Source organism: Rhodnius prolixus, unplaced genomic scaffold (genome assembly GCF_049639745.1).
Source record: "Rhodnius prolixus isolate KJV_2025 unplaced genomic scaffold, Rpr scaffold_4, whole genome shotgun sequence".
Lineage (NCBI taxonomy): Eukaryota > Metazoa > Arthropoda > Insecta > Hemiptera > Reduviidae > Rhodnius > Rhodnius prolixus.
In genome coordinates this window covers 40,016,460-40,040,363 of record NW_027411614.1, presented here as the reverse complement: position 1 = coordinate 40,040,363, position 23,904 = coordinate 40,016,460, and the positions used below count along the sequence as shown (strand labels likewise).

The 23,904-nt window shown below is 33.1% G+C and overlaps 2 protein-coding genes across 3 annotated transcripts in view; one reads left to right on the top strand and one right to left on the bottom strand.

The window, feature by feature from the left end:
• The window catches only part of LOC141455859 (neurotrimin-like), a 433,945-nt gene that overhangs the window by 286,756 nt on the left and 123,285 nt on the right, over positions 1 to 23,904 (top strand). For both annotated transcript variants that reach the window (XM_074131299.1, XM_074131298.1), the window contains exon 4: positions 10,225 to 10,425. In XM_074131299.1, the coding sequence (XP_073987400.1) occupies positions 10,225 to 10,425 (201 nt within the window). The remainder of the gene's footprint in view (positions 1 to 10,224; positions 10,426 to 23,904) is intronic.
• On the bottom strand, positions 7,341 to 9,041 carry LOC141455849 (NAD-dependent protein deacetylase sirtuin-2-like). The gene has a single exon (XM_074131287.1). The coding sequence runs from the start codon at positions 8,791 to 8,793 to the stop codon at positions 7,762 to 7,764; it is 1,032 nt and encodes a 343-aa protein (XP_073987388.1). The 5' UTR covers positions 8,794 to 9,041; the 3' UTR covers positions 7,341 to 7,761.

Genomic DNA, 23,904 nt, shown 5'->3' with positions numbered 1-23,904 from the left:
TGTATCTTGATGGTTAGGGATGGTGTTTTTTGGGTAATCCGAGAATTTTTTTCTATTTATTTTTCCTACTCCACAATTAGGATCATTTACATTTGGCGCCGAGCTCACAAGTATTTGTTGCCTCTACAGGCCCAATAGTCCAGGAAGTGCGCTCTCTAGGAGACCTCTTAAAACAATTTCTTTTCAGTGTGTTTCCTTTTGTAAATTTTACATCGAGTTTTATTATATGCACTAGTACGATGGAAAACATGCTTAAAGTTTAGCTAACTACTGTCTATTCTTTTGGAGAGATTTACAGTTTATTAAAAGGCACGCCATATTCTATAGTTGTTATATGGCATGAAGGAATAACTGTTATAGCTTGTGGCAAGATGCCCGCGGGATTTGTACCATCTCCACCCCAAACTCCTCAGTAAACGAGTGAAATTCAACTTTATGTTTCTTTGGGAATATGGTGCGTTTTAACACATAGAACTGCCTTCTATATATCTCGATTATTTCGTTGTATATTGCTGTACTCAGAATAGCTGAATCGCACCAGAAAGTCCTCCGCGGGGACAGCAGTGTGTTCACGTGTGAGGAGGAAGCAATGTGTGCCAACTCGACCAGCTATCTAAACAGCTGGCAAAGAAATTTATAACTTTGAAGTCAATAATTCATCGTGGCGACCCTAACAAACACCAACGTTCATACAAAGATCTTTCTGTTGAACGTAAACCATCTACTATTTGCTTTTTTTAACTTTTGCTCACCAATTGTAAGAGAAGGCGTGCAGTCGTATGCATTTTTCCGAAATTGAAAGACCACCGAAAATATTTGAGGTTGGAAAAATTATCGTGTGATGGTTATAACTTATAAGCCTTTGGTGTTAATATTTTCTAAGGATAGATGAGGTTTTAGCCAAGGAGCAATTTCTGAAATTTAATTCTTTTTTTAAAGTTCAAAAAATATATTTAATTAAATGATGTAACATGAAATAAAATGAAAACAGCGCTTTATTGAGGTACATATGACCCTAATAAAACAATTCAGAGTGGAAACAAGAAGTTGAAGATCTTTTTTCAGGGAGTAGATAGATGGTGATGATGGTTTTTAAGGTTATAATAGTTTTTTGGAGTTTGTTCTACATTTGCATTTTAGAATTTGACAAATTTATCTGATAATCTCAAATTAATTCCCGAATAACTAAAGTTCTCAGTATTATAATTCGAACAGAACTGTCCATAATAACCTCAACACTTCGTTCATCAAGTATTTAAAAGATTTTTTAAGAAAGTGGTTAGCGATCTCTCACTCCTTTTAAGCGAATGTATGTGATCATTGTTGAAAATCGAAAGATTAAACTTCAGTAAGCTTAAACTTGATGTTATGTTACGATACTAATCATCAGATTAGAAATATCATCAATGGTTTCCTTTTAATACTCATGTAAGTGTATCACTTTTTTTTTGGAAGGTCAAGCTATTCTGGAAAACAAATGTTATCGGTATTTTGGAAAAGAGTTGTGATACAATAATAGGTTATTTGTAAACAATTGTACCTTAAAAGTACTGCTGATATTTGTGACATTTTTTTTTTCTCATCGGCATAGCCGCTCTCCAATAAAAATTTTTACTGAAATTAGTTTAAAATTGCCTTCTTAAAACAGAATTATATTTAAATATGAGAGAAGTAATCCAAGTTGAAAGCTAACCTCAGTATTGTGAGAAAACTTAGAACAGTGGGACAGCTCTAGTGTAAACTAATAGATGATGTCTAGTAACACTGTCGGCTGAGAGTGTATTGTTCTTTAACATTATTGACCAAATTGTTGGTGACAAGATAACGAATGGTTTTAACGCTCTTTCCACATCAATGCTTTTCTTACTATCCCCTATTCTATAGATTTCATTCTGCATTTGTAAATATTAATACATTCCATATTAACCTTACTTTCTAATATTACTTTCGTTGATTTTATCCAGTCGTGGAATGCATGTATCTCCTGTTTCAGACCAGTTTCATCAGTTTGGGGTAATATAATTTAACTTGCCATTTGATTCTGTTATACAAACTATAATTTTGGACTTCTGAGTCAGTGTAGTGTATGCCAGTAACACAATAGAAGGCAAATTTTTGAAACCAAACTAATAAATTGACCACTGAACATTCTAAAAAATGTGATAATAGAAATATGAATGAAATGTTGGGCATTTGCTAATTTGTGTACCTTTTGGCGTTTAATCAATCCTTATACTAAAATTTGTAAACTGTAAATTTTAGTTAAGGATAAATTGACCACTAATAATGGTTTCTAATCCAAAACCGGTCAAGAACAAAATGAACTTGCGTACTTCAAAGGATCAACGATATTAGCCACTTTTTTTTATAAATATTTTTACCGTTTAACTGCATCATAATGAAATTAAAACTGATTTCTCAAATTAGAATGCCAAATACTAAATAATGTAACATTTATTTTAACTGTAAAAAAATATTGATTTAATTCTGCGGGCATTTGTAAGCTGTGCTGAAAACGAAGTAGTGTAGCACATTTATTGTTGCGTCCCCAGTTTCTTAAATTTACCGAAACAAATATTTCAGCCAATGTAAATAACACTTCCAATAAATCAGCTAACGGTGTACCCACTAGAAAAGCTGAATAATTTGTTCTTATAAATAGTCTGAATGTGAGAGATTTTTTTATTTGAGTACACCTACTTTCTGAGGCTAGGAACTTGAGGAGATCGTTTAATTGCGAATAAAAGAGTAAAAGGAGCTCGTTCTAAAGGCATTATTATGGCTTTGGGGAGAAGTAAACTTCTGTAGAAACCTTTCAGAAACAATGGATCTTGCAAATGTTTTCAGGACAATGGATGAGTACCTTGGTGATAAGGGGATCCAACAATTAGCCTACTTTGGAGCATTATTGTATAGCACTACTTTCTAGCAGTGAAAGACAACTGAAAATTAGCATTACTTTGATTAGAGCTTTTAAAAATTACATGTATAAACTCGATTTCCAACTACTTCAAATGTACGAGTAACATTAGTATTGTGAAATTTTCTTGTATTACAATTATGGTACCCTCAATTGCCTCCAATCAAGTGTGAATTATTGTTTCTATGGTGTTCCTGAAGTTTAGATTTGTACTTATCTGTAAACAGTTTGTACTTACTCTAAAAACTTAAAAATAATTAATTATTTTGCTTGATGGCATTTTGACACAATATTTACTACGAATCCAGGACCTTGAAGGCTGAATTTGTTACAGCCCTAGGCATGCCACAGAAGGATATCTAGCTAAGAAAGGTTACACCCAGCAAACCAAGCTAGTTCGCCCGCCTTTCCAATGCATGCATTCATGTTCTGTAGGCCTAGGATAATGCGAACGAGTTTCTTGGTGCTACTACTTTTATGAAAGACTTAATACTGGACCTGGAATGGCTCCCTGTAATTTCTTAATAGGCTCTGTTAGCCCTGATTTTTGTAGTCTGTTAGTCGGATTGAATAGCAATGCTAAAGTCGCTAAGATATGGTTGTTGGATCTCCTTGGCGAAGATTGGTATCTAAAAAGGTGTAGCAAATCAAGTTTGAGTCTTATACGATTTTTTTAATTTACTTAGAGCTATAGCGTAATTAATTGAATTAGGTTCATTGACAAAATACAACGGCCAAAAATAACGAAATTTCAAGAGAAATTTGCCAACGTTAACTGCAGACTAAGGCTGTGATCAAATAATCATGCTGAGGTTACTGAAAGAGTCGAAAACCTGCTGGAACTGGCCGATAGCAGTTTTGGCAGGTTCTTATTGCCTGCAGTTCGAGTATTTTCCAAACTCTTTTTCTTTCGCTTTCTAGGGAGTAAAGCATAAAATTCTATTAGTGATTTTATCAAAAATTGTAAAAATCTCTTTTATTCAATATCCCATATCAATAAAATAAAAAATTTACTTAATCCTCGTCTAAGCTGGGAACCCTAACTTTAACACAAGAGATGTTTCTGTTGATATCACGTACCATAAACCCATAAAACTATAATGTACACATAAAGCAGCACATTATACTATAATATATAATAATAACATTGTACTCTCTTTTATGTATTATCCATTTAATAATTTTAAGCCTCTTGTCCTTCGCCCCTCGTTCACACGGTTATTGTTCCGCCGTTTTTATGCGACATATAACTGTTGGCATTTACGATGTTATACATTTAAAAATTAATAACTATTTACAACGATGGCTAAGTGTATGTTTGGCTGACACGTCATTATTATCAAGTTAAGTCGTGCAAAAGAAGCGAAATGCTAAACGAGAAACTTTTTACAGAACATTAAGCAATCCTACAATTTGAAATGTACAATGTTTTATACATTTCTGTTGTACTGGGTTTTATTTTTTGGTAGATTACTTTCTGCTTAACAGGTTTTTACAGCTGAACAAGACTTTTTTGTTCTTCTTCTGATACTTTCCATCGATTCCGGTGAAAAATGAAGCATCGCAATCCGCACTCCATATTTGGAACAGTTACTTAATGGGCAACATTGTTATTTAAACCGAGCATTGCAATCTGTGCTCCTTATTTTCTTTCCTGCAAGGTGCTGGCTGTAATAAGCACCTCTATTTTCTTCTGTTTCGAAAGGATTTTCCCTTAAGAATTACATGTTTTGTGTATTTTCCTAATGGTTAAGAGGAAAGTAAAATATATTGACTGTAAGTTTGAGTGGAAAATAACTAGAAGTGATAGAGTAACTTTTGTAGAAGTTACTTTACTTTGCTTGTTTGGTTACTTTCTGGGATTTCTCACCCCTACTCTTTTTCTTTTGAAATAAAGCTCTAGTTAAAGTAAACCGTCAAAAACTTTAGTTTACATTTAGTTACTAGACTTAAAAGTTAAGTTAAAAAATTACTCATTTAAATTAAAAAAAACTAAATAGTTTAATTGTAATTCTAAACTATCCATGAATCAAAGAACATGCGACTATATTGGTACACAGATTGGTTGAGAACTCCCTGAAGGCTTTGAGGCTGAAAGGTTTGGGCCCTTGGGTAAATTACTGGCCGAAATTCAAGCATCAGAAAGATGCTTTCAGTTTAACTTTAGAACTTATAACTTGTTTAGAGGAAATATCGGAAGTAAGGAAAATGTAATGATTTCTGAGGCCAGATGGGTTGTTAATACGCTGAATTTTCACGTCATTAGCTCTAAAATGCTTTTGTAAAAGCCAGGGCAATCTCAATATCCAGAGTACGGAAAATAAAGTCACCTAATTCTAATGCTTTGATGGAAATGAGTTGTCCTTGAAGGACATGAGATATCCGACGCTAAAGAAGTCAAATCCTTTCTTCGGTGTCCAGTACCTTTTGGCGGTAATGCCTCCAGGAAGAGCTTAGGAACGAAGAAGTGGCCTGCAATGCAGGAATGAGACGAGCAAAGATGTGTCTGGGCTACTCTAATTGAAAGAAATTTGAAATACTGCATAAAGGTTTCATTGAGAGGATTTAACGGCTCCCTGAAGAAGCTTTAGTCTGGTTAGTGATGGCACCTGCAGATTCTGTGGGGAGATGATAGCAAACTCTGGCCAGTTCACTCGCAATCACTCACTCTTACTAAAGACAGTGATACAGACTCTTTATTGTGCAAACTTGAAAGGTGTGTTAGTTAATTCGTTTACAAAAGAAAAAACTATGTTAAAAGCAGAATGGTTGGCGTATGTTTGATTCGTGACTCTAACAGACTGGCGTTTGTAGGGAGAAGTCTCTCACAAAAGAAGATCCTCATCATCTCGGTACAACCCTTTAGTTTAGATCTAACTTACTCTTATGAGTGCCTGGAAATACACTGGTTAAACCCAAGTCATACCCACATCAACTACCACGGTAAGTCCTGCTTCTTCAAAAGAATATTACTTGAGTGACAGTTAACTGACCTCTTAATTTTATTAAAAAAAAAAAGAAGTTGCTAGTAGACTTTGTTCCTGATAAAGTAGACAATTTTTACCACATGTGACACTTTGTAATTTTTTATTTTAAAATGTTATTAAAATCTTTTAATTTCTAAAAAGAATAGAATGAAATTTATACAAATTGTCTGTGTAAACTAGGATTATACCCAAGTCAAAAGCTTTGTGAACACTTTATCACTTTTAAAAAACCTTACCAATAGCAAGGGTACTTTAATACAATATATCATCCCAATTTGAAGTAATTTGCCTCATAAATTGGAGAAAGCAATAGAAATTTAGTTGACCATAGGGTAGAAAACCGAAGCATAGTTTCTAATTTAAGAGGTAACTATATGTACTTTCAGTTTCTGATCGTTTCTATGGTGGTTTAGAAATTATATGCAGACAAGGTAGACACTGTATATACATATACACCAATAGTTTACTATTACTTGTGGCACAGTTAGAAAACGTGGCGCAGTCTAGAGGCAATGAAAATAAGCCTTCGGCAACGTGAGACTGCTTGAATACTAAACTTTTGTGTTTGCTTCAAGTTCCAAACTAACTTAACATATCCTAAGGTAATAATAACAATAAACATTTTCATTTTTCAATTTAAAGTACAAGCAGTAAAAGATTCTTTGGAGTGAACTTTGTAAAATTGATTTTTTTTTGTGTGTGTTATGCATGTTAACTTGTGATACAGCTAGTACGAGGAAGTTGATATATAATTAATTACTTGGTTTTATGCTAACGAAATATAACAGGAAATATACAATTTTAATTAACTGTGACTTTGTGTTTTCAAGTTACCTCACCAAAGAGTGTAGCACACACTCCTTTAAAAGAGAAAAGCTGGAGAAAACTCAAAATTGAAAAAATCTTTCTTGCAAAGCTTTCTTTTAAGAAGAGAAAGAGAAAATAAAAGTTAAATTGAGGAAACTCGTTAATGTTATTTAAAGTAACTAAGGCACATGTGTAGGTAGCACTGTTTTAATAAACTATGGTAAGGCCATGAGTTTTGCACTATAATACCCAGCGTTATATATAATAACAAAGGATAATTGAAATATGCCTAATTGTTGGCAAAGTTGTCAGGACGATTAAAGTTGAAGTTAGAAGCAGCGGAGGGCTGGGTGATGGTTAGCAGGTAGCAGCAGTCCAAGGAACTGGGAGAAGTAGGCTGTAGAGGAAAAGGGGCTAGTGCTGGGTGGTTGTTTCTGGTGGAGCAGGTGCCGTCCTCATGACCGATGATCATCATTAAGGAGCGGTTTTGGTAGAGTCTCCAGGGACTTCCATGCGGCTCTTGGCCATCAACCACTGCCACGTTACACTAAGTTTCTAGTTTGTTTTCCCGATCTTCTAGTTTCTATTATTTCCTAGTATTCTAGGATAAAATGTTAAACTTCAATATTCTCATGGATTTGTTTATTTAATCCAATTTTTTTATTTTTACAATCTCTCACTACTAACAAAAGAGTGATTATGTCAGATTATAAATATTTCTTGAGAAAGTCGTTATGAAGTACCTTGAATCAGAAAAATTCTCACTGAAAGCGGAAAAATTATTGCAGCTCATTACATTGCCATTAAGGTATGTAGGGAGATCATTTTAAAAAGCTTCAAGCAACTTGTGTGTTATGTGTTAATCAAATGAAAATGGAGCGACCGTTTAAATTTTATGAATCACCAAGTTGCGGAAAAAATTAAGAATATTGGTTTAGAGGAACCATATTTTTATCGCAAGACCAGAAATTAAAAACATCACAATATTGCTGTGTACAATTGCCTTTAATAAGGAATTCAAATTTTTATAATACTTGTTGCTAAGTATTAATTGTCTCGCATGAGTACTTCAAAGTCTTCAGTCCAATTCATTTCGTTGATTATCCTCATACAGGTCTCATCGCAAGCACCCCTGATGAACACATCTCGCCTGTTGCGTCTTGAATCGTAAGATATTCCAACTTTTTTTCCAACTTCTTGTTCATTGATAATAATTCTTGGACAATTTCTGTTAACTTTTCTTACCAACGAGGCGAACGGTTCAACTAACAAAGAAGAGCCCATTATGATTAGCAAATCCGCTTGGGGAAAATCCTTTGGTACACATTGAAAAAATTTTGACGGCAGACTGTCACCAAAGAAAACTATATCTGGTTTGACAACCTTCTCGCAGATAACACATGTCGGTACGCCGGCCACTTCCATTTGGTTTTTCAACCATTCAAACGAATAAGATTTATTACATTTGATGCAGTGCGAACTGCTGAAGGTGCCATGTGCTTCAACCAGCTTGTCATCGCTTATGCCAGCTTTTCTTTCCAGCCCGTCAACATTTTGGGTATAATGCCTGATTAGCAGCCCTTTAAGTTCAAGCAATCTAATAAAATGGTGTGAAATAGTTGGTTTAAAATTGCCAGGAATCAATTTTTTCGCCAAATCAAAAAATGCTGCTGGATATTTTTTAAAGTATTTGATCTCAAAGATTGCCTGAGGGTATGGTAAATTGTAATTAGCTAAATTCTCGTACAGTCCAGTGTCTGGTGATCTGAAGTCCGGAATTCCGGCGGATGTTGATATTCCTGCGCCAACTATTGTTATTATCTTTTTAAAACAATTATTTTTCAAACAATTTATAAAACTATCGTAAGTTGGTTCTTGTAGTAAAGCCTTTTTGGTGGGTGGACGTAAGGATAGTTTCTTAATCGCTTCGCTAAGTAAACTTTCTGATGATTCATTTGTGACTTGCTTACCACTCCCTTGCCCCTGCAGAGAATGTGCTTCCTCCAGTTCTTTAGTATTTCTTTCTCCTTCAGAGGACTCAGTCAATGATTCTTCACTACTTTTTGTTTTTTCACTCATGGTTTCACATTATCTTTCATTTAATGGAATCGCTTCATTTCTTGTTTATAGGAAATCTGTTTAGTGTTTTGTTTCAAACACTCTTTAGGTTTCTAAGGTAAAATAGTTTTTTGTGTTGTGTAAATTAGTTTTCTTATTTGTTGATTCTGTATTTTAGTTGGGATATAAATCACTATTGAATTTCAGTAAATTTTCAATCTTCACTTAGCAACACAATCTAAATTTTTAAATGGAATATATAAATTTTCTTACAAAATTTCTCTATGCCACATTGTTGATGACAATGAACATCTGTTTGCATTCGAAAAGCCGGTTGATTGTTAATTCTACATATTTACTTTAATATTACATATGTTTTCACTCCGAAAGATAGCGCACTTAGTACAGACTGACAGAAAATTGCTTTCGTTGATAACTGTTGGAGGATTAAAAGCCCATTAGACTTCAAATAACATAATTTAGTACCTATTTAAATATGCTTTTAGAAGGCAGTAAAGGACTGTTGCCTTTTGTCAAGAGATTCTGCGAGAAATTAAGAGTTTTGAGGGTGCCTTTTGTGGGACTAGCGATCACCAATGACTCAGACTAATTCTGTTGAAACCCTTAAAGTATTTATTTAATTGAGACTTGCCATTCTACTTCATGCTAAATACGAAATAAATTAAAGAAATATTATTTTACTTTAATGCAGAAACCAAATATTTTTAGGTGAACAATCTTGAGGCTCTAATCTGGTTTGAATGTTCTATTTACATACTTCTAATGGAACATTTACCTTTGAAGTATTTTTTATGGTTGTGTAGATGTCATTCTGTACTATGCAAAAAGGATAGTTTTCAGTGCCTAGGTTCCATAATTAATGGAAAATAAATAGAAGAACAAAAGTCTAAGAGGACCTTGCAGGGAAAAGATTCTGTTTAATTCCTGATGGCATCCTGAATTGGCACTGAATTCAGGTTGTATAAGTATCTAATAAAGTTGGTCGTCACGTAGGGCTCGGAGTCTCGGATGCTCAGCCAAACAAACCTATTGGACAGGTTTGGTCAGAAGTTAACTAATGCGTTTTTTGGAGTGTACATGCCGCATAGAAGAGAGAACACGAACACGAAGGCATTAGTGACGTCTCAAGTAGGGATACAACGATTTTGTGGTTCAGGCCCTTCATGAATGAAATACTTAAGGTCTACCAAAAGAAGATTTATTGGGGAACCAGGCGGGATACAACAAACGGGTATGGCATCCCGAAAAAGTGGGAAGACCTACTGCAGAGAGACATTAGGGAATTGAAAAAGGAACCCCGCACGTTGTTAGATTGAAAGGTAGTCAATGTTCATTGGGTAGTCTTACCCAGTAACTGTTGCGCCACTGGAAGAATAACAAATAGTTGAGCTATAATAATGGCATAAATACAATTACAATTCTATGTTTCAGGTACCCATGTTAGGGCTTGGAAGCGAGGCATAGCGATATTAACAGCCGGCAATGTGAAGTTAAGTCCGGATGAAAGATTATCACTGGTGCATGGATATGACCTAGAGATTCGTCATATCAAGCCAGAAGATGAAGGTGACTACGTGTGCCAAATAGCCACGCTCCAACCTCAGGAGATCACGCATACGGTTGAAGTACTTGGTGAGTCAATTTTATACTTGATCTTTGTCTATTTCTGTTTTTGTTTTGCGTAGTAAGGTGTGCGTTCTACTTTGTCCCAAATTTGGGATACATAATGTGTGAACTATATTCGTTGTTAATATACGAAGTGATTTCGCCTGTAATTGCTTTTCTTTCTTTGCTGAAAACTCATGTCAGTTCTTGATACCGCCCAAACTAATGCAAGAGTGCATATTTTTTTAAAGCTCCAATTAGTTGTACAAACTTATTCTTTCTTTTCACTAAGGCCAATTAAAACTCGGCCAGTCTAAATTTTGCTGCCCAATGCGCTTTAGTTTAAAGAATAACTTTTGAGTACTTCTCCTTCCAATAATTTGTTGGAAAAATGAGGAAGGAAACCACCAGTATGGTCCAATTGGCATCTGTGTAACTAGATCCATTTAGTACGTGCTCATCTGCATTACATTCTGTGATCTTCATAAAACTCCATTTTACCTTCTGCGTGACTATATTTTGGCTTATCTAATTTTTCACGGAATTGACCAATCTTATAGCATAAGTGAACATGGCTGACATTCTGAATAAGCAATTGAGGTGATGTTTATTGCAATGGTACCTTCTTTCCTTGCATTTTGATCTATGGACAGACTGGATAATTTAATACCCCACTCGGGAGCGCTGCGAGAAGACTATCTACACCCTGTTACCATTTCTTTATTTGTTTTTATTTTTGTTTTTCTAAGGCACGTGCCAATTGCTGGTAAAAAGCTTCCAAGAAGAGAAAATCTTAAAACTGGCAGTTAGACTCGAACCCGGGTTTTCCGCTTTAGAACCCTTTAAGCTAATCACTGAGCTAATCCCTTTCCTAAATTATTATCATCATCATCATCGATTGCCTAAACTAATTTTTAGGTAATTAAAAATAATGTTATTATTAATTAATCTATCATAATTATGAATTATAACATAGTGGACAGCACTAACGACCAACGCGCCTATAATTATAACATAACCTTGTGAATAATTCAAATTTTCCGGATTGATTAGTTAGGTAATAGCTTTATAGGACTAATTGATTGCAGACATGAAATTTTATAGACCAATATGCAGAATATAAACTACTTTTTCATTTTCATTGAATATTAGTTTATTTTCACCATGTGCCAACGAATTGGCTAGACTTCCTGTAACTTTACAAAATTTAAATGCTCTATACGTAAGTTAAAATTAATTACAACATTGGCATTTAGTTTTTATGTCCTATAGCTTTAAAAACTAATAGTTTGTTAATCCTGTTTTATGGCGCAGAGCTTAAAAAAAATAAAAAACAAAAACTCAGGGAATAACAATATAATTGCGTAATTTATATTTTTTTTATTACCCTCTAGTGTCGTAATAGTAAACAAAAAGTTATGGGCAAGACAGTTTTTTGCCCAAGATATTTTTTGCATGCAAAACGATAACCCTAACGCACTCTAACTTCCAAATATTACAGTTAGTCTGAGATAAGAAGTGTATCCCAATGATTGTAATTTGTAGGACAGTATTTTTTGTTTCTGTACAATATGTTCTATAAGATGAAACTGTTTAAGTAAATATTTTCATTTTAAGGGATTTTCTATATTTATATAACATTACATAATAAACATATTTACTGGGATAAACAGTACAATTTATGGATTTATTGCGTTATAATCAACAATCATTATACACAATATCAACACATTCAGACTGGAGAAGTTACCGTTTGGTTACACTCCAACATTTTACTTTCAAATAGACTCTCGTCGTCAGAGAGGAGATCGCAGTGACCTCTTGCCTATGTCTGTTGTCTGGTAGTGATCTGGAAGAAAGATTTTGAATCAGTGGCTAATTATAAAATTGTAAGTTAATATGGAATTTTCTGTAACGTGTTTTAGCAACTTGTATGACGAAAGGAATGTGAACGGTTTGATTGGTGAAATAGAAAGAAGCGTCAACTATAAAGTGAAGAATTTTAGACTGCAAGGACTGGATTTTTAAGCGTTTGATTGAACCCCACAGTTCGATGCCATAGACGTGTTGAAGTGCATCATTTGTTGTTGAATCGATTGTTCATTGTACATTGTACAGGGTTATATGATAAAGCTTACTTGAACAGCTTACTTGAATAAGACGGACTTTAATATACTTAAATAAATAAGACTTTTATTGTCCAGAGTGAGTCTTGAAATGTTGTCTAATAGTCTTCTCAGTTGTCGAAAGCGATTGTTGAGTTCTGCTCGCTAAAGTCGTGTAAGAGGATTCCCCAAGTAAGTTTTCAGTGGAGACAGAGCACAAGATAGCGGACTACATTGACTTCTGTAGCTTTTCTACAGCTCTTGCAAAACATTGACTTCTTTTAGTAGATTTCCCAAATCATTTTGGCTCATAAGTTTTCTTCTTCATTCTCCTAAGCCTTGATGGTGTTTTTCTGCTGATATAACCCTGTTTCAGTCGGATGTTTCTTCTTATATTTAGTTCATTATACAGCTTTATGCCAGAATTACGGCTAAGTAGAACTTTAAGGATTTCATTTCAGAATCTTGGTTGAGCAAAAGATGATTGGTTTTAAAAGCTGTAGTTTATTTTATTTTATATTTTTCATTTCACTTAGTCGTTGGATATCTACAGATGTCTGTAAGTATGTAATGCTTTGGCTATAATTTCTGTAAAAAGTAAGCTGTGTCATAGTGTCAGTAAACATAGGTAGGTTTGGTTGGAAGTAAGTACAAGAATGTATCAAAAGTTGAGATTAAACAGTATTGGTCTCAAGATTACCCATTGAAGTAGTCTGCAGTAATCTGAAAACTTGTTTCATATCAAGGGAAATGCTTTTTAAGGCATTTCTACGGGATAAAATGTTTAGAGGGTCGATTAAGCTTCTTTCTAGTGTGTCATTTACGTGTCATGTGCGGTCTCATGCCTATGTAATAAAAATAACAGTTCGATATAAAAGTAAATGGATCTTCTATCAGCACTATTTCACTGATTACATTTTTCGATTTCTAGCCACTTTTTCGTAAAAATCGTTAAAAAAAAATTAATTATGTAACGTATATTGCAGTAGGAGATATTAGTGTAAGTAGATTTTTGATTGAAAATGGGAATTTTTCTCTAACTTCAACAGTGAAGAAACTTTATTTGGACGCAGTAAAAATCATTGGTATAAAATGGAAACAACTTTTCATGGGTAGTGTGGCGATCGAATCTTTTATGGTTTACTTTCCTAGCAAGATGGGTAGTACCTAGTGGTAGAGACGGAAGTAAAGGAATTATTGAAGAAGAGAGGGCGGTAAGATTACTTCCGTTAATACAGGGTTTAGGTAGAAAGATGTAGCTGTGTGCTGATGAGAAGAAGGAAACAATCTTATTGTATTAACAGCAAACACATTTAATAAAATTGGATGACTCTAGGCTGCTGCATCACTCCAGAATTGGCTATCACTAATAACCTACCTCTCTGGGAATTTGAAGCTATCCCAGTCGAATAGACTATCTTCACCAATAAGGAGATTGTCAATACATTTTTTATATTTATGCTTTATTGAAGTATTATGTTGTCTATTATCTTTCTTTTTTATAATCAGAATTTATTGATTTCAAATATGTATTGAATTTTGAATACTCCTCTTTTATAAATGCTTCCTCATTATTTATCTTTTGGAACATCTAATAATGTCTTTCTATTTACTTAAAATTTGTTTCTAGAAAAATTCAGCGAAGGTGTTCTATAATTTTTCGCCTGAGATTATTTTAAATTCATTATTTGGTCCAATGATTTCATTCAGTTTAATCTAATAGACTTTTGAATAATTAAACATTTTAAAGAAATATTAATGATTCAAATTAGCGAGGAATCGGTCCAAATAAAAACAACTCGTCTGCCTGCCAATGTTTCGACAAATATATTACCTTCTTTAGGGCGTGGCTATTGCGGGTTGAAGAAAGATGAAAATTTCGTTTAACTTGAAGTAAAACATTTTCTAATTAGTCTCCTCTATACTTTTTAGGTGTATTTAGTGATTGTTTAGTGATTCTGTTTTCAATAATTTCTAAGAAATTTTGGATTTAACTTGGAAGAAAGGAAATAGTGTTTAGTTTTTAAATTATTTTGTCTGATGAAAATTAGGTATTATTAAAAATATCTAATCGTTGTCATTTATACTTATTTAAAGTTCCTAATCAAAAAATTGATGTAATATATCTATAAATAAACGGCGATTTCCCAAACAAAAGTTGAAAGCACAATGAAATCTTGACTGAGGTGCTGTAAACTTCCAACTTTTGATAGCACTTCAAACTTTTCATTACACTTCGGGGCGTTTGCTTTTTTTTTTTTTTGCTTTGTGTTCAATCATTTCCCTTTAACCAAAGAGATCTAGAATAATGGGAACGATTTCATGGTCTACAGTTTGCTAATAGCCGAGAGGGTTGCCTCTACTAGTTTTGGATGGGCGGCTTTATCTCTAAACGGAATCTGTGCCCTGTCATCCCGCTCCTCTAACTTTCCAGTTTACCTGGCCGGAAGTTGTGAGAGGGTAGAAAAACTGTCAGCAGTCAATGTTTGATTTGAATCGTGGCACCTCTTTTGTGTCCTCTTTTTTGTATTGAACGATTCTGCGTACTCTGTCGGGCTGCTGCCCCCGACTAGGTTCGCAGTTTGTGCAGGATCTGTGTGTTGTCAACTAATCGGTTCGCTTCAACAGCTTCTGCTCAACGAGCATTCCTGGCCTCTACAATCACTCTCTTCTAACTTGATGGTTGTTTGAATTTAATCCCTACAGCAAAGTGAACGACTCACCACTTTTGCTAAGTCTCTGTGCAATTATTTTCGCTCCATCAACTTTTATGTTCCAAGTAATAAATACTAAACTCTTGTATAGGTTTGACGACCACTGGAGAAGCAGGTTCAAGAGTTGTTCTGAATACTGGTGTAAAGGGAGACAGGCTGTTATCTTCCGACTCTTCTCCCTCATTCTTCCTTATTCTTAGTTTGAAGACGATTTTTCACATTTTATTTCTTTATATATTTTCTTTTTTTTTTTTTTTTTTTTTAATCATTTATTTAGTTATGTACAATCAACGCATTTTGCATTATAAGCAACAGTGATAACAATAAATAACAGAATAACAGAGTGGAGAAGTTACCCAGCGGTAACACTCCAAAAACAATATATATTTTCTTAAAATTATAAATACGACGCCAGTTTAGACCAAAGAAAGAAAAATAAAAAAAAAATGCACAGCTCACTTACAGAGTTTGGAAAATGGCAAGATTCAGTTTTATTTTAAATAATTTTCATAAAAGAAACTTTTACTTAACTACTTCGCTAGCTCTGAAGTTCTACATACTTCATGTTTTATTTTAGTTCGTTTTACACACCCATAAATTCTTGAACTTTTATAACATAAATTCTTGAACTTAACTTTTTGTTTTATAATGTTTTACCTTCTGTAACAATGTTCTTGCAAGCGGTTAATAGATTTATTCTAATCGTAAAGAAAAAGGGGACGTTATTAGAGATTGAAGTACAGAGAACAAAGAATTAATGTTTTAATATTTTTTTAATAAATTACGATTAAATTCGTAATTTTCAGAAAAATTAGAAAATAATAATAAAGGCAACCTTTATTTTTTTAACTTTTCTGATTTAAGTTTATGTAAATGCTCGACTCCACAAACTATTCTGGAGTTCAACAGAAAAAAAAAAATCTCCAGTTCGCTTTATCAAACACTTGTAGCTTTAGAAACTAAATAAATATTTCTCCAGCACTACAGCTGAATTTTTCGAATGACCTTTTCACGTTCAGTTTAAAGATTTATTTTTTCCTCTTTATTTTATTTTTTCTTTGTTCTTATTTAAAAGTTTTTTTGAAATTAATATCTTAATAATAAGCTACTCTATATCTGTGTAATGTATTTGGATTCGTTTATTTACTTTGCGATGGCGATCAGGCAACTTGTAGTGATTCATAGATATAATATATACATACGAGTATATTGGTATGGACTAGAACTTTTAGCTGATAAAGAGAAAAGATTGTGAAAAGGATCTTTGTATTAGAAGGGATGCAGGAGAATGGTTACTAGGTCCAGTCAAACAGAGAAGGACAGCTTCATATGGTATCTTTACTAAGCTCGGCAGTTTGTGCTCAGCTTGAAGGTTTCAAGTGTGCCAAAGTGTGTATAAATCCCGCGGGAGAGATGTCTCATGGGAAACTTTGATAGAGATAGTTAGGTCTTTGGTGAATATGACTTGGCCACCCTTGGTGGAAGGTTATTTAGAAAATGGGGGATGTCCGAGAAGAGTAAGAAGGCTCTAGCCATTTTGGCCTTTAGGGACCTAGGAGGGAAGCAATTTTAATACAGTTTAGTAGAATTCAATTCTTGTAGAAACATGATAGAATGTGGCGAACACTGATGAATACTTCTATTCTCTAGAAGGTGATTGATAACTCTTACAATCTAAAACTTTCCTCAAGTTCTTATTGGTTACAAACAAGTGACTTAGATTTGATGAAGTTGTTTAGATTGGCGAAGTCTGACTTTTTACTAGAGTAAAAAACTTCTCCTATAATCCTCTTCAAAACCTGCTACTCCTCTTTAAAATATACTGGCAAATTTCTGAGGGGAGTTTTTAAGTCATATCTTAGTCTAGTGAGATGCCCAGTTAAGAAATGAGATTTCTGTAAACTATATATTTCTGTAAACTGTATATTTCTGGGGGTTCTTTTAGTAAACTTTTGTTTCTCATCATCTTCATTACTAATAAAGTTCATTGATGAAAACGTAAACGTGAATAATAACGTGAAACGTAAAAAAATAAAAATCAGAAAACTTCTTTATATTAGATTAAATATTAGTTCATAAACACGCAGTTTATTCTTAAAGTTATAATTGAAATGATAAATCAGAGAAAGTATTACTTTAAAAAATAAACTTTATCAGCAACTTGGAATAGTTTTTATGTAAATTGAATTATAGGAAACAAGATTAATTCCTTAATGTTGTGGAAAAGAGAAAATGCATGATCACTGGATAGCACTTTGGTTATAATGGTAGTTCGTAGGACAATAAAATACTGTGGCGGACGATTTATTACCAGTGTCAAAGACATTATAGAGTTGGCGGTTTGAAAAATTGAAATCTATTAGCAGTCTTACAAGAAATGTAGCTTATTTCTCTCCAGACAGCGATAGGAATTATTGATGTCTCAATCCTAGAATGTTAAAGTTTAAGCTTCAATTATTTTTTCTTTTATAAAAAATAAAATAAAAAAGACTATGTTACACTTTAAAAACAAAATATTTTCTCGTTCAATACAGAAAAGTGAATAGGCACTGGTGTGTAGTTATTATATGATACCATTCAGTATCATTAAAATATAAATTTCTTCAAAGCTCCTTAAAGTCTTTTGCATAAAGGAGATGTCCTTTAAGAAATGTAGTTAAAATTTAAAAAAAAATTGAAACAGTTTATTACTTTAAATACTGGTTGCTGTTAAAACTACAGAAATGAAGACTCTGAAATATCTAATATGGCTGGAAATGCATAAAAGACTTTGGTTTGGGTAGTTAGGAAAGCCAGGTTAGTATCGTTACATACAATGATGAAATTTACATTTTAACAAAAGGAAAACAGGCAGCCTCTTGGATTTTGGATAACGAAATAATAAGGAAAAATGTCTTTATCTTTTAAGAGAAATAGAAATTAACAATAAATGCTTTAGTTATTGGTTGAAAAGCGATAGAAATGAAAAAATTTATAACTATGAAGGTATTAAAGAAAAAAATGGGAATTTACCATTCTTAAGATAATTTCATTATCTTTACCATATTTGTGTTACCAGCGAATTAACAGAATCCAGTGTTATTGATGTGTAATTGTGGCTTGTTTATTTGTGACTAAGACAGATGTTGATTCGCCGTAGGTGGTCATTTATCATACACATCACCAACAATACTCTCTCGTGTAAAGCGTACTCTTACAAAATATATTACTGCCTTGGACAGCTAAAATAAAGGAAAATTAAAATAACGAAATGTTCGCTTCGATTTTATAAGTATTACATATTTGTACTAGTTAGTCGAAATATGGCGATGAGAAGAATATATCGAAATTCAAATTTTCATCAGCAACAAAAGTATTAAGCCGTGCCAATATTTTTTTTTTTGTAAAAAATAAAAAACTGGGTGAACAGTAAATGTTTTTATAAGTTTTAATTTGTGCTAAAAATATGGCTGACTTATTATTAAAGATGCCCATTATGATAAAAGGATTCTGTTGAAGGAAATGAACAGGCACAAAACCCTCCCAAGAACAACTTTTTCTTTATATTTTTTTAAGCTACAATCCATCGTATTATTGCATTATGAGCAACAAGGATAATGTATAATGTCCATAACACACCATTGAGAGAAGAGAAGTTACCCACTGGTAACACTCCAACAACACCACGCCTCTATAAATTCTCATTCTCAGCGGGGAGACCGTGAGGGCACTGTCTTTACAATTAAAAGTAATACATCTGGTGAACAAGTTTCAAACATCCCAGTAGTCCTAAAATACGTTCAAACCAAACCTTGTTGGTGCCTGGTGGAAAATGAATGTAAACTAGAATCTCTACATAACCGATGGACTGACATTCTTCCACTTAGAATAGACATTACTTCTTTTACATATCCGTGACAGATCCTTGCTCACCTTAACTTATCAATGTAGCAATAATAAGAAAAAACAATTAAAAGAAGCCATGTTAGCAAATTCCCTATTGTATCAATTGTTATTTTATTTTAAGTAGATAACCTTCTTTATTGCAGAGAACTATTCAGTTGTGTTTCTTATTTTCATTTTTTATTTTATGATTTATTTTTTCTATATCTTGTTCTGATTTTATTTTGTTTTATTTTTTACTTACGCTCAAAAAATTATTCTCCTCAGTTAATTTAAATAATCCTTGATATCTTATTTCTTTACTAATATTTAATTAATTATTGTAATAAAGTATTATAATTTTTGTATTTATAAATTTGTAAGGTCAACCCTTGCTATGAGATCTGTATCTCTTTAAGCAATAAAGATTCATTCATTCATTCATTCATTCATATCCGTGACAGATACAATCCTCTTTTTCCTGGGAGTTGCGGAAAGATCAAGAAATAATATTAAGAAATAACCATAATGTGAAAATGTAAAAAGTGAATATACAAAATATTATTTTGGTAATTACAAAAATAGACATTTAAGGCAGTTTTAAAGTAAGAGAGGTAAAAAGTGACGTCAAAAAGAGTCTCATGTTTTACGACCACATCTGCAAGGATTGTGCAACTTGTCACACAACGAGGGGAAAAAAATAAGAAAGACTTACCCAAACAATAGGGTTAGTTTTGCGTCGTTCTTCTCGCAGGCAAGTTCTTGGCGATTTTGTAAGTAGAACTCATAAATTTATCTCTTTAAATCAATCTGAACTTTGCTACCTTTATAATTTCATACTTCCATTACTAGAACTTTTGTTCACTTTCTTAGTTGTTTAGAGAAGCCGTATGTAATTAGAGATACTAATGTCATTCCTGTGCCCAAATTATACAATTTTATTTCGCTGTAGAAAACAATATCTTGGTCATTGTACGCCATCCAATGTTTCATTGTCTTATTGTACCTCTTAATTTCCCTGATGCATAATCTTGCATTTTATTTAAGAAACACTTCTTATACTGGAAGCCAGTAAAAAACCTCTTAAAATCTCATCACAATTTAATTGGACTCGTCTCCCGTTTAATACAAAGAAACGCATTGTCTATTGCCATTTTCAAGTCGAATTTGATCACGTTTTTCAACTAATAATAAAAATAAGCTTGTACCGCTTTATTGAGAGATTGAGGTGTTATTATTGGAGGTGAGGATTATAATAGGTGTTATAACTGTACGCTGTTATTGGTGCGAGGATGAAAGTAGGCGAAGCCTCATATCTTCCCCAAGCTGAGGAGATGGTGGCTTGAAGAGCCCTTTGTGCTATCCTCTCCCTTTATATTTGCTTATTGCCCATTTATTGTCGACAGTTCACTCCCTCTGACTGTTGTAGTTCACTTCAGCAAATAATCCAGGGAGGCTGCCTCTTTGCAGACTACAAAGAAGAGTCTCTTCAACGTTTGTTCACTCCGCTAGGAAACTTACCCATGCTCTATTCACACACTTCAACTTAAAGGACCGGATCTTTTATTGACAACCTAATAGTATTTTACTTTATATTATGTAATATTTTTATTCTTTTTATTATTTCTTCTCTAACTTGGAAGAGGAACTAACAGCTGTTCAACTAGCTTTTTAGTTTTCCATTTGGTTCATCCACTTAAGCCTGCTTCAGTAAAAAACAAGGTAGAGTCTTCCTTCGAGGAAGACAGCTTTAGTCTCATCTATCTGACGACACTTGAAACTTATGGGCCGAACAATATGCTGAAATAAAGCACAAGTAACTGCACTATAGTTGTGGTCAACATTCCCCCGTCGCGACTAAAGCCATATCATTAGCATAGGCAATTTCATCCACACAACTGGAATATGTGACTTAAGGAAGTCATGAAAGCGAAATTCCAGAACTGAAGTCTAAAAATTGAGCCCTTGAGAGAGAGGCTTCTTGATCATTTATAAACTTAATCTCCGTACTGCTGTCCTTCCTTCTAAGAAAGGATTTACTTATAAATTAAATGGCAGTTTATTAGTTAATAAATGCGCCTATTTTCAATTCAACTATTTACTGAAACCTTGAAATGCCTTTCGTAAGCCTAATTACTGAAAAATAAAAGAATCCCATTCTACTTTATTTATCCCAATCCAGAACCGTTCCAGGTAACGCTCAAAAAAGGGATTGAAATGATTCCTTTATTCACGTGATCTGAGCAATTAAATTCATCTAATAAGAATGTTGTTTGATAGCTTCTCCTGAAAGTGTAGATATGCTATGTTAGCTACTAAGTGCATGGTTTTCGCCTTCCTTTAATAATTAAAATAAATTTGTATTTATCACTACATAAAGCAAACAAAAGTAATTATCTAAATTATTAGAGAAAATAATTGAATAAGGTTGGTTTAATTATTTATGTGAGAAATTTTGCAAATGCTATAACATAAATGTTCATAATTTTAAGGAACAGTAGTGCCCTGGGCTAATTGAAATATACTGGAAGAACTAAGTTAAATTTCATCAATATGTGAACCATATAGCACAGTTTTGCAATAAGCTCATTATTAATCTAGTAGCAGGCACACAATTTATAAGGATATATTGAAGTAAATAAAATTACATAATATTTAGTAAACTGTTCACCAGTTTAATTTATTTACCTGGAATGAGCTGGCCAGAAAAGAATGACAAAAATATTTATATTTTTTTAATTGTCTAGAACATTCTAATAATTCACAGTAATTAAATTTAAAAACATTATAAAATTAACTGAGAACTTAAGCGTATTAACACAATAATTAAGTGCTTTGCAATTCAGTCAGAGAATAAAGAAGCTGCCACGGCTAGAGCGACTGATCGGCGTTTAACTTAGGATGACAGCATCTTGGTTATTAGCGAATTCAATGTGTCCGAGTATGTTTGAATTTTTCTTAAATATAAAGAGCTGGGCAATACAAGGAGCTGATCCTTGCTTCTCAAAGTGGCGATCTACTTACTGGTGATGGAAGCAAGTTAGTGAACCAGATAACAGCCGTAGGTCCATGCTCTTAGTGGTTTTGAATTACACGTGTTATGTGAGAAAAACTCCATCTGGTGTGAAAAGCTATCACAGAAACACAAAGTAAATTACTATTTCTCAAATTGTACTTTTTTTTTCTCTCTGAAAATAGCATTTATCCCAGTTAATCTGCAGACATTTTTTAAGGTATGCTTCTTAAGAGTTTTGTAGTCAATAAATTATGTCAGGCTAGAGTGAGAACTAGCGTACGAATTATTTATGTATTTTCTGCTACAATCTTAGGTGGTACTTAGATGGGATTGACGTGAAACACACATAGGCAAAAACATTTCCTTATAAATTGAAACATTACTCATAAATTTCAGTCTGGTGCGTATACACACAAGTTTTTTTACCTCAATTCCAAAAAAAAAAATCCTTGAAACTTTAAATTTAAATCTGTAAAAAAAGAAAAAAAAGAAAAACAATATTTATTTAGTTAAATTATTTTACATGGAACATTTTTGCATACATAGGATTCTGAAAAGGGCAATGTTTGGTTCGTTCATTAGGAACTAACTCCTTTAAATATAATAAAGTAAATAAATATAAATATAATTTAGTATGAAATGTGAAGCATATGTTAAATTCCAAATTAACATCCTGACATATCAGACAACCTGATGTGCGATAGTTTTCTATCATTTTCTTGATAGAAGACACCGAGCAAATTTCGGTTTCATTCTGACATAATGGCCTGTCACTTTGGTTTGAATATATATATATTTTTTTAAAGATCATTGATTTTTTAGTCGTTCTGACGGAACTGCCGCTCTTGAGATCTACAGTATAATTTTATAATATTTAACTTTATCATTATAAAGTTAAATTGGCCATTCACAAATTGATTTACTCCACTTTTTAAAATATCTTAAATTTAAGCGTCAAAGCACTTGGTTCAATCATAGCTTTTTATATATTTATAATAAATTTCCCTAATAATTAATATTAACATCATTAAATGACAATAATTTTTTGGCCATTGAATAATAAATAATTTATTTCAGAAGCCATTTGATTAATTTCGTGCTCTAATGTGAATCTTTAACAATAATTCAACTCAAATACAGTAGCAACCGTTAAATGATGACGGTATATTTATTTATTTAAATTTACAACTGGTTTAACCATATATGGTATACAGTTGGAGATAGGATTTCCACCCTTCGAAAAGACCATTGCAAAAGTCTTGCTGATATTGACCTTCAATAAATTCTCCTCACAGTACTCCTTTAGAGCAATTAATTGCTTTTGGGAACTCATCCAAGTGGGGGCAAGAAGGACCATATCATCTGCATACAAGATCATATACAGATCTTTGTCTTTACTTAACGAGAGTCCAGTTAAGTTTCTAGAGTTGAAGAAAGTCACTATATCTGAAATATACAAAGAAAACAAAAGAGGACTCAAGATTTCACCCTGTAAAATCCCCTCAGAAAGGAGTATCTCTGTAGAATAATCATTACCGGCTTGAATTACCATCGATTACCGGCATTGTCATACAGATTTTTAATTACTTGTAGGATTTTCCGACTTACGCCATGACCATAGAGCTTATGCCATAATTTGATGACGGTATATTTATTTGAATTTATATTAGAAACAGAATTATAGAATACAATGTAAATCATTATTTCATCGCATTACTCCATGTTTTGTTTTATGAAGTTAATCGAGTTGTGCTGTGCAGTGAACGGTTCTACAATAGCTTTTTCTTTTATTTGTGTAACAACTCCATGT